At 34.3% G+C, this 17,557-nt stretch overlaps 1 protein-coding gene across 2 annotated transcripts in view; it reads right to left on the minus strand.

Annotated features, from left to right (window-relative positions):
• Window positions 1-17,557, minus strand: part of LOC149779463 (integrin beta pat-3-like) — an 84,994-nt gene that overhangs the window by 39,076 nt on the left and 28,361 nt on the right. Inside the window, exons 8-10 of one of the 2 annotated variants that reach the window (XM_089940145.1) lie at window positions 13,682-13,766; window positions 8,739-8,825; window positions 1,812-1,895 (exon numbers count right to left, since the gene is read on the minus strand). In XM_089940145.1, coding sequence (XP_089796271.1) covers window positions 1,812-1,895; window positions 8,739-8,825; window positions 13,682-13,766 — 256 coding nt within the window. Of the gene's footprint in view, window positions 1-1,811; window positions 1,896-6,064; window positions 6,146-8,738; window positions 8,826-13,681; window positions 13,767-17,557 lie in introns of both variants that reach the window. The other variant, XM_089940146.1, reaches the window with a different exon arrangement.

Genomic DNA, 17,557 nt, shown 5'->3' on the forward strand with positions numbered 1-17,557 from the left:
CCTATTTTCTTCTACTTTCCCAGCATCCACTTTTTCAAAAAATAAACTTAAAGAAAGTCCTGGATTTTTCCTTCTTATCCTATACAAAATTCTAGCCATAAATCAGATAATTGTACTTGTCTGGCAAACATTTTTAAACCAGTCATAGTGTGACCGACGACACATTTTCCTCCACTGTAATTGTAGGCAATTTTTGCAACAAATGACAGTTCTAATCATATTATAAATCTGAGAGAAATGGCCAGCCTAAGAATTTTTCCTACCAAAAAAGTGGCAGGTTTATTACATGTAATTATAGGTCAAATATGTATGTACTGGAGGTATATCATCAGGTTAATACAGTATATATATCTTGTTATAACAACCATTAACTCAAATTAACCACAAAATGATAACTGCAAGCTGTTTAATGCACTTTATCTAATCGTATGTCAGAACATTTATATGTGAGTTTCATTCATAAATTTCAAACAGAATTGTGCTCATAGCAGGTAATATATCATGTAAATATTTTCCTTTTTTGGTATCTTGCTTTGGTCAGTTCATGGGGACCAGTCATTTCATGTTGATCAGTCAGTTCATGGGGACCAGTCAGTTTATGTTGATTAGTCAGTTCATGGGCACCAGTCAGTTTGTGTTGATTAGTCAGTTCATGGGCACCAGTTAATTTATGCTGACTAGTCAGTTTATGTTGACCAGTCAGTTCATGGGGACTAAACACAGAAACAATATAAACCTATGCAAACAACACAGATCAAAAATGTAAATGTTAGTGCATGCTTTCTAGTGCCACATTGTTAATACATATCCCCATAAATAAGTTATTACATAAAAAAGTATAAAAACAGCCCCACTGGCAACTGTCAATAAATAATGGCAGCAGAAGCTTTAACAATTTGCCAACTTTGTACAGATTCCTCCTGTCAGATATGCTGAGAAAAGTGTATTTTGGTGACTGAATTTCATCACAATGATATATTTACTGAGCTCACATAAAATTTCCAACTTGGAAAGTCAGCTAGGCCAAATGATGGAGGTCAAGAATCATTGATAATTTACCAAAGTGTTGTACATTTTTTGCTGCCATTATTATTTCCTTGTACAGAACTGTTATTACCTTTATTAAAACTCAATAAAATATTTCATTTCTGAATTGTTCAATAACAGACAGAAACTGCTATCATATATCACAGTGCAAAGTTCCCAGTGCTATAACATACTGACTTAACAAGTAATGTCATACCAATGATATACCATAGACTCACTTAAAGGTCTAACAACAACTGCATAGACACAAATCTGCTGTAGCATAATGCACTGGCAGATCTAGGTCTATATAGTTTGTATGAAGAAATCAGTAAAACAACACAAGCACTGATCTGCTGGTGCATTATATGACAGCAGATCAGGCTCTATGTTTGCAGTTGGGAACAACCTTTAAAGGAGTACATACGGTAATAATATAATGATCATTTCACACAGTAAATGTAAAATGGTCTAAACATTATTTTTTGTTAACTTTGTAACAAAGTTTAACGACCCTAGCAACTTGGCTCTGTCCTTTAACCTCAAATTAACAGCAAAATGGGTAAATGATGCATTAACTTCCCAAACAGTCAACCAATTGCATCATGTTGCCTTCTTCAGCTGCCTTACCTACATCCTACAATTTCCCATCATTGGTTAACTAAGGTGATATCAAGCTAACAATTTTCAGAATGATTGCCCCCCCCCCCCCCGCCTCTTTTAATTCTTGATACCAATATTGATTATAACTATATGGGTTCAATAGGAACATACTATTCACTGACCTTCCCGTCTCCTGCAAAATGGAAGCCAGCATCAGTAGAAAAAAGCAGCAGTTTTCGTGACTGGTTTCTCCAGCCAATTTGGTCCTAAAGATCCAGCAAAGCAAAGCAGAAAATAGATTAAAGTAGCCAGTCTAGTAAGCCAGTGGTTTATAAGGATATGAGTGTTTTCAATCAACTGAAAACTATACCAAGCATGGAAAATAGGCATACATGGGCTGACTGCCTGTACTGAAAGACCTGAAAACTTCACATGTGTATGAATTAGAAACTCTGCATTTCAGCTGTCAAAACACAGCAACTGAGACTGTCAAAATTATCATGAGTGCCAAAGCTCAGCAAAGTTGACCAATCAGAATTATTCTGGAGTGATTTAAAGAGCAATCACATTCTTCATGTAATCCGATAAATCTGTAGTTAGAATAGTAGAAAATATCACGGATCACACTGAAAATTTATATACATACATTAAGTACCGAGACATTTAGAATCGTCTACATATACATTTACAATTTTCTATGTTCAACTGAATGGACAGACTGCACGTTTAATGAACACTGGGTCGTTGTGACCATTAAAAAGCAATATATGAAACTGCAATTCTGTCTCGTATTAAAACTGTTTTGTACTCAATGTCACAAAACTAATCTTGTATTATGTGGCTAAATAAACAACAAATTTTGACAGCTGAAACACATCAGTGACAAAACTATTTCAAATACAGTGAAACCTGCCTAATCTGACCCTTGCAGATTGAAAACTGTGTCTATATAATGAGCCTTTTTGTTATTGATTTGTGACCAAGTATTCACACTAAGTGACACCTGGAATCAGGCCTAATAATTATTCCCTTATGTGGACATATTACACAAGGTAAGTAATTCAGTGTATTATTTGGTCCCATACATGGTCAAATTACACAAGGTTTCAAGGTATTTATGCTATGTAGACACTTCTTTGTAAGTGTGCAAACAAAATTCCATCTCATAATCACATAACACATGATTATGTCCTATTTGTAATGGCTTTGGAATTTTGACCCATCCCCAGGGCATGCAGATGAAGAGAGTGTGAGCAAACATGTAAGGACACTACTGAACACAGAATGATGACAGAATTTCATGAAGTTTTTCTTTTGCTGCACAACTCCTCCTACACTGTTTTAGAAACTTTAAACCCAGGGGTATGAGTGATAATTGTCTGTAGCTGTATATCCAAATTTGTATCCATTCCCTGTGAAATGGGAAAATGCACAGAAGGGGTGGGGTAATAACACTAGAGAGTTTTTAGCCTGGCCACAATATGGAAACTATTTAGCAGCCTCTGTGATAGCACACATGCACTGGCCAACTGGGTGATGATTGACACACGTTCCCCAGCCCTGAACACAGGACCTGATCATGATGGGAAACTCATGAGATCTCTATATAGTATTATACTCCATATCTAAAACTCATGAGATCTATATACAGTATTATACTCCATCTAAAACTCATGAGATCTATATATAGTATTATACTCCATATCTAAAACTCATGAGATCTATATATAGTATTATACTCCATATCTAAAACTTGTTTCTATTATACTCCATATCTAAAACTCATGAGATCTCCATGTAGTATTATACTCCATATCTAAAACTCACGAGGTCTCTATATAGTATTATACTCCATATCTAAAACTCACGAGGTCTCTATATAGTATTATACTCCATATCTAAAACTCATGAGGTCTCTATATAGTATTATACTCCATATCTAAAACTCATGAGGTCTCTATATAGTATTATACTCCATATCTAAAACTCACGAGGTCTCTATATAGTATTATACTCCATATCTAAAACTCACGAGGTCTCTATATAGCATTATACTCCATATCTAAAACTCATGAGGTCTCTATATAGTATTATACTCCATATCTAAAACTCACGAGATCTCCATGTAGTATTATATTCCATATACATATATTCATTGATGTGAACAGACAAATGTTCTAGTGCAGCAAAAATGTATCCGTGAGTCTGTCCTTATGAAGCTCAGTCATTAGGGGATAAGGATCAGAACATCCCTTGTTCTGTCCAAACCTTCAGGAATTTACGATGAAGCTCAGTCTTAGGAGGATATGGATCAAAACATTCTCAGGTCTGTCCGAACCCTCAGTAATTTACAATGAGGCTCAATCTTTGGGGGATGGGGATCAAAACATTTAAATATAGCATTCTAGCCAACATTATTGTTCTTTGATGGAATAAAAATTGAATGCACAACCAGAAAAACCTACATAGCATGCATAATGCTAAACTATAAGAACATGAAATGCAGGAATTCTCTTTGAGTGGCTATAAATACAGCAAGAACCTTATGTACATCACTGTGCCAAAAGTAACAGACAGAAACAAACAAGTGTTAGATATATATTAAACATGCTTCTAGTTAATGCAAATTTCCAATTAATGCATATTTCAAGCTTATGCATATTTTCAATTGTTTACTTCAATTTATTACTTGCTTTGTGCAGGGGTCATCTGCTTTATTTAACCCTGTTATAGAGAATTTCTACCTACAATTAACACTGCTTTTTTGAACAGATAGACCAATACACAGGACAAAATATATCAATGAATGTTTTTTAAAATGGATAATTTGAAGGGAATACTGGATTTCGCAAAGTATATTCACTTATTACTCTTATCCAAGGTAAAATAATTTGAATGATTATTTTACTGAGAGCAATAGTACCAATTACTATCAATATCTGATCTGATCAAGTTCTTTACTACAACAGAGTTCCTCATATCTTCCTGGCTGAATATAATTCTCAGGAAATCACAGACAAGCCTGTTTTTTCTTGTTCACTGCAGGATATTTAAACATCTCTGATACTGATCTGAAATATTCAACATACCAAATCTAGTAACAAGACTATTTTCTTAAGTTTGAGTTTTCATGTCTCCAAGATGTATATCTCATTGGTACCATTTTTTTGTTTCCAAGATATATGTCAGATTGGTACCATTTTCTTGTTTCAAAGATTTATGTCTGATTGGTACCATTTTCATGTTTCCAAGATACATGTCTGATTGGTACCATTTTCATGTTTCCAAGATATATGTCCAATTGGTACCATTTTCAACTTCCAAGATATATAGGTCCGACTAGTACCATTTTTTGTTTCCAAGATATATGTCTGATTGGTACCATTTTCACGTTTCCAGGACAATTTCATCCAGGATCAAAATGAGCAAACAAGTCATTTAGTAAACACCTCCATGTCACTATCACAATCCATTCATAAGAAGCAGCTACAACAAAACCACATTTATTTCCAAACGTTATTTCCACTTTTTAGTTAAGTTTATGAGTAGATTTAACATCAAACACAGATCAAGTTTAATGAATACATATGGGCAAAAATTCAGTGAATAGCCTCTTGAGTTCTTTCTTTTTCCAATTTTCAAATATACCTTCTATTGGAACCATCTTCTATATTCTTTAAACATTTTCCACATATTAATTTTGGTAACAAAACTATCCCCTTACATTTGAGTTAACATGTTCAGGTACCTGTAAGCATAGTACAAAAATTTCTTTCACATGGTTTTGACCTTGAATCTGTTATCATCGATAGAAAATCGCTGAACATTTTTAGACAATGTGCAAGCTATAAGCACACAGTAAGGTTTGATAAATCTATAATTAATATTTTGGGACAGAATAAACCATTATTGAATTAGCATCATTCAAATTATTCTTCAGATATATCCACAGACTGGTTTCGATGATACAATTTTATTCATAACCACAGACTGGTTTCAATTTTAAAATTATATTCATATCCACAGACTGGTTTCAATGATAAAATTTACATTTATACTTGTTTTTGTGTTCTTGTGCTTAAAAGCCACTACAGCTAAAAACTTGAGATCCTTGACCAAAAATTCAATTCAGAGTGCTGATTATGAAATTGTTCACTGGACTTCCAACTGGACAAAATTTCCTCATCAAGCATGACACTGAAATGAGATCATTTAGTACATTCTTGCCCACATGGTAGATAAGTTACAGGCAACAAAGCCACATATCATTTCTAATACAAGTAACATGAAAAGACAGTACACTAGCATGAGCTGAAAGAGATTATATAGTCTAAATTATATGCATAAGATATCAAGCCGTACACACAAGCAAAACAACGGCAAATAAGGTCTATGGAGATACATTCGGGTACACTTCCAGGTTGTTGTGACCAACCTTTCCATCGCCAGCAATGTGAAATCCAGCATCAGTCGAGTATACCAGTAACTTCCTGGATACATTTCTCCAACCTATTTGCTATAGTATTCAACAGATTTGACATTAATGATAAAATAAGAACAGAAATGCATTAATGTACATTAAATAAATGCAAAACAAATCTAACGAGCATGGACTCAAAGTTAATCAAGAATAACCTGTAAAGATTTTTCAAGTAACTTTAACATCAGCCTAGTCATATCTTAACGTACTGTCTATACTCAATTGAGTCCAGTCCAAATGCAAATTTGACACACCCAGAGCTGTCATCACATAATTTGCTGGCAGACTTAGGTCTATACAGATTGTTAGGATTAATCAATAAAACAAATATAGACCCTGATCTGCTCGTGATTTATGATCTGGGTCTCTTCTATTTACAGCTGGACTTGACTTGTAAGGGAGTAAATTATATATTGTATTATAAAATGGTATAAATTAAATTATTATAGATTATAATATTCATTTTCATAAGTAATTAATTTCAGAAACCTTGTGGAAAAAAACACAGTTTGTAAAACTCCGTCTTAAGACCAAAAATTCCATATCCAAAAATTTTAATTGTTGTTTAAACATTGAAAAAGTGATATAATGGTATCTACAGATGTATACAAACATGAAAAATAAATTTTATTTCTCTAATTGAAGCAGTCTTGATTAATTATGCTAAAAAGGATTTTGCAAAAAAGTTTTTAAAAAGTTCAAAAATGTGCATAAAAGTGAATAATTTCTATAATGTTCTGAAAATCTAATAGGGTCATTTAAATTTTAATACACTATGCCTGTTTCATTTCATTTGTCTACCTGGTTTCTCCTTAATTCTGCAAAAACAATGTGCCAAAAACTCTGTGTGCGTGTGTGTGTGTGAGAGAGAGAGAGAGAGAGATTTGGATTTTTAATGTATTTTTAACAATTTCTCAGTAATATTACTCAGATGTCTGCAGTTTATAGTGATGTCTAGCACTGGGCATCATGCTGCAGACATGTAACATTATGTCCCACCCAGTCAGATTAGCCTGACACCAGCTCATCAAGTCCTAACACTAACCTCATAATGCTGAGTGCCAAGTGAGGCAGCTGCTAGTACCATTTTTACAAGATTTGGTATGACTCAGCCAGGGTTCAAACCCACGACCTCCCGCATCCAAGGTGGATGCTCTAACCACTAGACCACCAGAGCAGTCTGCCAACAACTGTAAAAATTGTTTTAATGAACTGAAAATCTAATCAGGTAATTTACTTGTGACTATGATGACGTGTGTGAAATATCCTGATTCTAAACAGCATATCTTCTGTCAATGATGGAAAATCATTGTGTATGGCATGATTGGTTTTATGACCGACAAATCTTCAGTTGTTTTTTGTATCATATACACACGCATGTCGGATCCAACTGCAAATATCCAGATCAACCATTACATAATGAATCAGCCAAGCTGGATCTATGCAGTGTGTTAGGATTAACAGTAGAACAAACAACATGGACACTCTGATGCATTATGCAATAGCAGATCTAAGTGTATGTCATTTGCAGATGGACCTGACTTACATGTGAATGTACATGGTAACCATCACATATCTACTGATGACAGCCAACAAAATTATGAACAATTATGAATAATAGTGTCATACACTCTTGACCTTCATGGCAATAATAAATCATGGAAAAACTAGCATTTTCCCCCCAAAAAAACTCATAAATTCTTGCACAGTAAATAATAGTAGCCAAGAAGTTTCTTACAAGAATTTGAGCTATGAAACAAAGAATGAATAAAATTTCTGAATGTTTACAGACCTGCCATACCTAACAAGTCTATCTCAGTAATGCAGTAGATTTTTTTGATAAGTTAGACCAGTTTTCAGTAAGATGTAACAAAATATCATGTACTGCTCCTGTCAAGCTAAAAGTTTGTAAAGTTACTTGGACCTTAATTACTTCAAGTAAAGTTTCACAAACTGCAGTTCCAAATCCTACAGAGCTCAATTGCTTCTCACTATCACTCAGCTTGTTTTAATCAATAAAAAAATTAAATTTCATCTGGACCATGATGACGGCAATCATCTTTTCCACCATCTGACATACTCTAATCAATATATGATGTCCACTAAACGTAGCTTTTGCCCTTCCTGCTTTTTTCCCCCCAAGAATCTAAATATTCCATTTTTTTCTTCTGTACTGACTATTAAAACTTTTTAACTTCTTCAAGAACCATCACTTGCTGGATGCCATTTAAAAAAATAAGCATCAGCTTAATCATGTAGAAGATTTTCATCACAAAATACATGCAGTTAAAAGTATCTGAGGCACTAGTGTAAAGTTAGTTTGGATCACTGACCAACTCCGCCAAATCTAATATGAAACCCAGATCTGAATCAAGTATGGACAAGCCAATATCTGTATTTTTCACATAATTTACACTTTTATTCAGTAAGTCCATATTTTAAGGGTCATTTCTGTAAGACTTAACAGCAAAATCGTAAGGGTTGCCAGGTCCGATAATATATTTAAGGCTTCTATTCCCAAAGCAAGGTAAAATGTTTTGATTTTGTTTGTCTTGAAACATACTCAAGTACAAAAGACTGAATTAATCATGGATAATTAGAGGTACATATGCAAACAGTGGTGTGATACCTGACACATGATGGTCTGCATGATAGCATCAAAGCCTCCCTCAGGGGCATCCAGGTTACCCGAGATGTTGGCCCGTCTCACATAGGTCTGAAACATAAATTATATTTTTCAGTATGTTGTTAAATAAGTCAAACTTTATTGGATTGAACACAGTTGGCTCAAATACCTGGATTGCTCTAAATTACTTCTAAATACATGGTAGAAATATAGACAGCAGCAACCATGGATGGCTCAAACAATTTCAACTCAACCTCTCAAACTGAATCTGAAGTATATATCCTTAATAAATAATCAGGTCATCTACCTATGGCCATCTTAAAGTGTGTCAAAACTATGCAAGCATTGTCTGGAGTCAATGGAATATTAAAAGTGTGTCAAAACTATGCAAGCATTGTCTGGAGTCAATGGAATATTAAAAGTGTGTCAGAACTATGCAAGCATTGTCTGGAGTCAATGGAATATTAAAAGTGTGTCAGAACTATGCAAGCATTGTCTGGAGTCAATGGAATATTAAAAGTGTGTCAGAACTATGCAAGCATTGTCTGGAGTCAGTGGAATATTAAAAGTGTGTCAGAACTATGCAAGCATTGTCTGGAGTCAATGGAATATTAAAAGTGTGTCAGAACTATGCAAGCATTGTCTGGAGTCAATGGAATATTAAAAGTGTGTCAGAACTATGCAAGCATTGTCTGGAGTCAATGGAGTATTAAAAGTGTGTCAGAACTATGCAAGCATTGTCTGGAGTCAATGGAATATTAAAAGTGTGCCAAAACTATGCAAGCATTGTCTGGAGTCAATGGAATATTAAAAGTGTGTCAGAACTATGCAAGCATTGTCTGCAGTCAATGGAATATTAAAAGTGTGTCAAACTATGCAAGCATTGTCTGCAGTCAATGGAATATTAAAAGTGTGTCAGAACTATGCAAGCATTGTCTGCAGTCAATGGAATATTATTGATTCTTCTGCATGCCAAAGTGAGGTCTTCAAAGAACCACCCATCATCACTTATAAATGACCAATAAACTTCAAAGAACCATCCATCATCACTTATAAATGACCAATAAACTTCAATGAACACCTTGCAACACTTTCAGGAATTCACCAATACGAGTTACACGCACTATATCAATCAAATGTGTCAATAACAACATCATATGGATCCTGATGTATAAGATGCGTGTCATCGAATATGTTGGTGTCCAGTCCTTCAAAATACCGGCCATTGAGTATAATCACAAACAGACAGATAAAGAACATGGACAAAATGAGAAATATTGAATACTGCTGATGTAAACATATGGCGAGATCAGCTTAAATGAAAAACTTTAGTCCATAAATGCTGTTTAATCCATAGTGATTTGGTTTCTTTCTTATCAGTCTGCTCAGTTTCACTGTCCTTTAGTGACAACAAATTATTAGTAGTGGTACAGTAGTAGTGGTGGTAGTAGTTCTTCTAGCAACTTTCCCTTGTGATGTCGATACATTCCAGGGATGGTCCTGGCTTTTAAAAACCTGTCGCCAAAAAAATCGCCAACTTCAATATTTTGTCGCCAATTTTCAAAAAGTGTGCCCAGAACAAGTAGTGTACATTTTTTCAAGTGTTAATTTAGTCTATTAATGTAACAGGCAATGAAAATTACAAAAGATGGGTTAGTTAATACTCTAATTACAACAAGCATTAACAAAATGTTACATGAAGATCCGTCGCGATTTTAGGGCTGACCACTTGTTGAATGCAGTTTCAAAGTCTAATTTTTCACATCTGTACATGCTGATTCTTATTAAATTCTCGAGAGATGAGATGCAGAGTTTATTTCTGATGTCAGTTTTTATGAGGTTCATCTTACTGAATCCATGTTCACAGTCTACAGTGCTGACAGGTGACACCAGTAGTCTCTCAGCAGCCCCCCCCCCCTTATGGCTAGCTTCACAAAGCTTCTAGGGAATTGCTTCCAAAATCCCAAGAATGATCACTGAATGCTGTATAAATTTTCTCGACAAGCAAAATAGGATCTCCATTCCCACGAATGAAACTTACACGAGTCAACACCTGGCAATATTGGACCGTATATATAAGCATAAATTCACACCTAATTTAGGGATTCTTTCACTCCTGTATTTTGAGAAATAAATAATTATTATTAATTATGCAAAACTGTTTTTTTTTTTTTTTTTGCTATTTCTTGTTGCGGAGTTTAAGTCTCTGCAGCCGTAACACAGATTGATGGCAAAAGGAAAAGATCAATGAGTAAAATGCTGTACTGGCGACAAATATAATTGTGATTGAGATTTTTTCCATTTGCTTTGTATTTATACACAGTAGTCGGTACTTCAAAGGTTATCAGTTTTCTACGAAGGTTCAACAAAACTATTGTATTGGTATATGTAAAAAAACCACAAAAAAACCCAGAAGGATTAGCCATTCAATTAATTGTATCTGTTCTATTCGCATCTTCAGAAGTCGGTCAGTTGTAGGTATAGTTCGGTAGCATGATTGACTGTAACACAGCATACAGTACTCAGCCCAGATGTCAGCATAAGCAGATTATGATGTAACAATGCACTGTAAAGATGGGGTTGTCAATACGAACAAAGGATCGTTTGTGTAACAGGTCGATTCCAATGCATTGATTAGTCAAGTTTGTGGCTTCCTTTCATTCTCCCTTTTAATTTATCCAGTCCAAATCCATGATTGTATGTACAAATTAAATAACCAAAAAGTTGTCGCAAAAAAAATCGCCAGAGGGGATATTTTTGTCGCCAATAAGGAAAAAAAATCGCAATTTGCGACATTGGCGAAGCCCAGGACGATCCCTGCATTCATATGTGGATACTATATCCACAATGTAAAGACTAAAACAAGAATAAAAAAAACCTATATAACCTGAGTATCTCATAATGATGTACATAATTAACTCCCACCAGACAGTACAGGGATAAAGTGCTTTGACCTTGCATCCATACTTGCTAGTCTACTGGGAATATAATTTGTTCTTTTGTGGTTTTTTCCTGAAGTTTTTACCTTGTAATTATTCTGGATAGTTTTGACTTTTTGCCAAATGTAAATGTTTCTTGTTCAATGTGTGTCACTCTCTGGACATGTGTATGTGTGTGTGTATTGTATTTATTATTCCACAAGATATAACTTGCTTTAGGCCAAATAAAGGACGCTAGAAAACTATGTGTATGTGGGTGTCACCATCAGCAAATATTGATAATTTCTCGTTTCCAGTGTACAACATTTTTTTCTGCTGAGAATGCTGGGCCTGGGCTGCTCTATACTGAAATGGGCTACCATAACACGAAGTAGGCTATTATATGAAGTCTCGCATGATGGGCCTGGCAACCTTAAACTGAAGTGTGTTATTGCATAAATGATAAATTGTCTTTATTTTCTCCAAAAATATTTACAAAAATACAAAAAGATAATAATTACTGATGAACAAGAAAGTAAATGGATAGTTCTAAAGCCAACAATTTTTGCATTCAAGTGTCTTCTCTGAGCTACTGTCTTTAAGTTGCATTATCAGGCTTTGTTACTATTTGTTTGTAGCCCACTGTACTAGCCTTCAATTCTGAAATTTATTGAATTCTGCATTTTCTCAAATCTATTTTCTTCATCATTTGGAATTAAGCTAGCAAGATTTTTTTTGTATTTTCCAGGACATTTAGTGAGAATGAGTGTTTGAAAGAACATACTTACAGAATGAACATAAACTTTAATAATGACAACTGTAAAAGGGCATTATTTTAATATGCAAACCTCTGCGCCGAGAAATTTACCTGCATATATGTGTAAAGACTGACAAACTGACAAATTCACCTGTATATGTGTAATGTTTGCCAAATTCCCTTGTACATAATGTGTAACAAGTGACAAATTCACTTGTGTATATGTGTAAAACTGACAAATTCACCTGCATATATGTGTAACAACTAATTCACTTGTATATATGTGTAAAGACTGACAAATTCACCTTAACTTGTTAAAAAGAGTCATTAAAAGTGATCAGTTATTTCTGTGATAAATACATCTGAGAGACCATTATACATATAAACGAAATTTACCCTTATAATAAACAGGTTATTACACCTGTATTAACCTTATAAATAATAATGAGAAGTGAAGACATCAAAGCTCTTTGTAAAGTCATTTACTTTTTGTAGTCATCAATTTCCATGCTTTTGCCAAACATACGTTTTATCAGTACTACAAAAAGATTTTCTAAGAAATGTTGTTACTATAAACAAATCTCTAAAATACAGATCTTTAAAGGTGTGGCTTGTGGTACCGATTTCAATCCATAGAAATTGATGCACATAATAAATCAGTCAATCCACAGTAATTAAAAGAAAAGATGCAATTTTTCTTATAGAAATGGACTTTACACTTACTGACTGATGTGTAAATTCTGATACAGGAACATTTCATGAAATATTAATATTCCACGTAAGAGTCATTAAATAAAAGTTCATAGTAAGTATTGAAGACCTTCACAAACTGGATAAAACTGGTTATATATCCCCATCCCACCCAACAGGTTGAACCACTGATCAAAACCTTGTAATTAAATATTTATTACATTCCCATTTAATTTTACAGTAAGTTATATAATCCATATTTCAATAACACCCTCAGATTCATGATACAAGATGCAGTGAACCAAACATTTTACAAAACGCAATTCATTTTGAATTTCATTTATACAATAACACTACAAGTATTTACAAAGAATAAAAGAGGGGGCACATAAGAAATACAAAGCCACATTTGTGTTTAGTTCTTACTTGAAGGGAAAATCTTGTTTGATATGACTTATAAATATGTCTCTGCATGACAGCATCCACATCCCTATGCCGTATCAAACTTGGTCTTTCTGCTGACTCAGAATAAAACACAAATGCAGTTTTGTGAATTTATTAAATATAGCAAAAAGTCTTACCTCAAATTTAGAAGTATCTTTATCAAGAGGAAGCTGGTTCTTAAATGAATAAGGTGCTTCACAATTTTTGCAAGGGCTCTCCAACCTAACCAGGAAAAACAGAAAATACTTTTGTATTACTTAGTGCTTTCCTACATAGTGGAGTTGTATCCATCGATCTGCACTGAAAACAAAATTAAATGAACTACTGAACTTCTGATTAATGAACTAAAACCAATGGATAATGCCAAATAAATGGTAATTTGAGTGCAACACAAGTAATGAAACTTAGCCACTGGGTTGCCAAAGCTGTCTTGAGTGTGACCCTTTAGTTGGCAGAAAGGAGGGAAAGAGGTAAGGAAGGAAAATTTGGGACTTTTATTTATAAAAAATACAAAAAGAGGCTATTCCTAATATTTTTCAATACTCCCTTCCCACCAATTAAAACAACTGGACATACAAATCTTTCGGCATTATATCAATGAATATTTAATGCTCAGTTTAAACTCTCAAGGCAAAAAAGTAAGCTATGCAATCTACTGAATTAAAGTAGTACATGGTAAACAAAGATATTTCTTAAGTACAATCCAATACTTATATAACTAGGCCATACTAGTGGTATACAATTTACTTTGCACATACATACTAAAGTGATTTCTAACAATGAAATTCTAGTGCACTAAATCTAGCAATATGCTGAAGCACCAATTAAAATTCTAAATGTAGAGACGGAAAAAAAATACCAGGTCAGAAAAATACAAAATATCAATGCAGTTTTCCATGAGAAGGCAGAATTCTCACATCAATGATATAATAGCATTTATGGCTCAAACACAACAATTCATTCAATCAAGAAAGGCAATGATACACTAAATTCTTCGGAATTAGTTTTTACAACCAGACTCGTTTTCTAATGGTTTTTACCTATTAAGAACTTAATTGGCTGGCTAACATATCACCAGGGAAAAACTAAGTTAATTTTGTCTGCCAAAATTTACATGCACACCTCTCCCTTGATAAGTTATACACAACAGCAGACCTGCCAATGACCTGAGTAGGCCAGTCAATTGCTTTGTGTAAGTTTCCAGCAAGTTGTACCGCTATTGTCAAGCTGGAAAACATGTATTAAAAAAGTTCAGAACTGTGATTCGAGACTGATGCAGCAACATGAAACATTATGTTCAAGTAAAAACTTTTTAAAAGTACACTATGACGTAATTACCTCTGGTACAGTTTCACAAACAGCAAACCCTATAGAGCTCATGGCTTTATCTATCTCTCAACTGGAATTAATCCTCAACCTTTTTCAATTTCACATGGCAACAGCTATCAATCATCTCTCCCACCATGAGACATGCTCAAATCATCTCTCATGATGTCCACTAAACATAACTGTTGCCGTTCCTGCTTTCCCTCCCAAGAATCTGATTTTACATTTTTATTCTTCTGTACCAACCATTCAAACTATTTAAGAAGCTTATCGTCACTTTCATCTTGAACATATATTGCTTGTTGGACACCAGTATTAGAAACTTCTGTAAGTAAAAGCTTGCTCATTCAGCCATTTTGCATGAAAAATATGTGCAGTTTAAAACATGATGTACTCCTGTAAAATTAGTCTGGTACCATGACAAACTCCACTGAATCTAATATGAAATCCAGATCCAAATAAAACATGGACAAGCCCGTATGAATATAACCTTTGGAAGTCTGTTCTCTATAACGAAACCTATATGTGAAAATAAGCTTTTCAGGCACCTAGTATGCCGTTTGCTTGGTTTCTTTGCTATCATTGATGAAATCTCTGAATAAATTGATAAACAACTGATACTTTAATTAACTTAGATGTACTTAGTGTTCTCATGTTTCAATTAGCCAAGTGAAACGAGCTGACTTAATGCACAACCCTGACCACTAGCTCTTACACAGGTAGGGTTCGCATGCTTTTTAAACCTTTTAATTCTATCCCCATGACTTGTAACAATGCTACCAACACTTCTGAAAGTAAGCAATAACAAAACACAGTTAGTTTACAGGAAATTTTGTAAAAATATATTACATCTTATTAAAAGCTGTAAAATTCATGACAGTTAAAATTTCAAGGTGCTTGCCACCACTTTGACCATAAGACAAGCAATGTGTCAAGATTTCATTTACCAATTTTGATCGTGATGTTACTAATGTTAAAAAAAATGTGAGATTTTCTATAAGAAAAAAGGAATCCATGCCTGCCTTCATGTTATAAACAGGTCTGTGAGCTATCTAGGTGCACTAAAGGGAGGGAGCTGTGTAGTAAAGTAACAATAAAAAAAATGTCACTCAGATTGAAAAAACGCATATCACTTTCCTATGCTCACAGTTCAAAAAATGCATCAAAAAATTTTGCATATCACCATTACATCATTCTATATTGTAAGCAAACTGTATTTAGAACTTCAAATTTTTATTGTCTCAAAAGACTATACGGCTATGTACATTTTGTTATTGTTTAAGAAGACCATATTACTAACTGCGTTATTTCTTTCAAAAGAATATGACCAACATGACTATTTTTATTGCTTCAAAAGACCATATGACTAGCTACATTGTTAAACCATATAACTAGCTACATTGTTAAACCATATGACTAGCTGCATTGTTTAAACCATATGACTAGCTACATTGTTTAGACCATATGACTAGCTACATTGTTAAACCATATGACTAGCTGCATTGTTTAGACCGTATGACTAGCTGCATTGTTTGGACCATATGACTAGCTACATTGTTTAGACCATATGACTAGCTGCATTGTTTAGACCATATGACTAGCTACATTGTTTGGACCATATGACTAGCTACATTGTTTGGACCATATGACTAGCTAGATTGTATAGACCATATGACCAGCTACATTGTTTAGACCATATGACTAGCTGCATTGTTTGGACCATATGACTAGCTACATTGTTAAACCATATGACTAGCTGCATTGTTTAGACCATATGACTAGCTGCATTGTTTGGACCATATGACTAGCTACATTGTTTGGACCATATGACTAGCTACATTGTTTGGACCATATGACTAGCTACATTGTTTGGACCATATGACTAGCTAGATTGTATAGACCATATGACCAGCTACATTGTTTAGACCATATGACTAGCTGCATTGTTTGGACCATATGACTAGCTACATTGTTAAACCATATGACTAGCTGCATTGTTTAGACCATATGACTAGCTGCATTGTTTGGACCATATGACTAGCTACATTGTTTAGACCATATGACTAGCTACATTGTTAAACCATATGACTAGCTGCATTGTTTAGACCATATGACTAGCTAAATTGTTTAGACCATATGACTAGCTACATTGTTAAACCATATGACTAGCTGCATTGTTTAGACCATATGACTAGCTACATTGTTTAGACCATATGACTAGCTACACTGTTAAACCATATGACTAGCTACATTGTTAAACCATATGACTAGCTACATTGTTAAACCATGACTAGCTGCATTGTTTAGACCATATGACTAGCTACATTGTTTAGACCATATGACTAGCTACTTTGTTAAACCATATGACTAGCTGCATTGTTTGGACCATATGACTAGCTACATTGTTTAGACCATATGACTAGCTACATTGTTTAGACCATATGACTAGCTGCATTGTTTAGACCATATGACTAGCTACATTGTTTAGACCATATGACTAGCTAGATTGTATAGACCATGACTAGCTACACTGTTTAGACCATATGACTAGCTAGATTGTTTAGACTATATGACTAGCTAGATTGAATAGACCATATGACTAGCTGCATTGTTTAGACCATATGACTAGCTGCATTGTTTAGACCATATGACTAGCTGCATTGTTTGGACCATATGACTAGCTACAT

The sequence above is a fragment of the Sinohyriopsis cumingii genome, chromosome 17 (assembly GCF_028554795.1).
Source record: "Sinohyriopsis cumingii isolate HCF-2022 chromosome 17, ASM2855479v2, whole genome shotgun sequence".
Classification (NCBI taxonomy): domain Eukaryota; kingdom Metazoa; phylum Mollusca; class Bivalvia; order Unionida; family Unionidae; genus Sinohyriopsis; species Sinohyriopsis cumingii.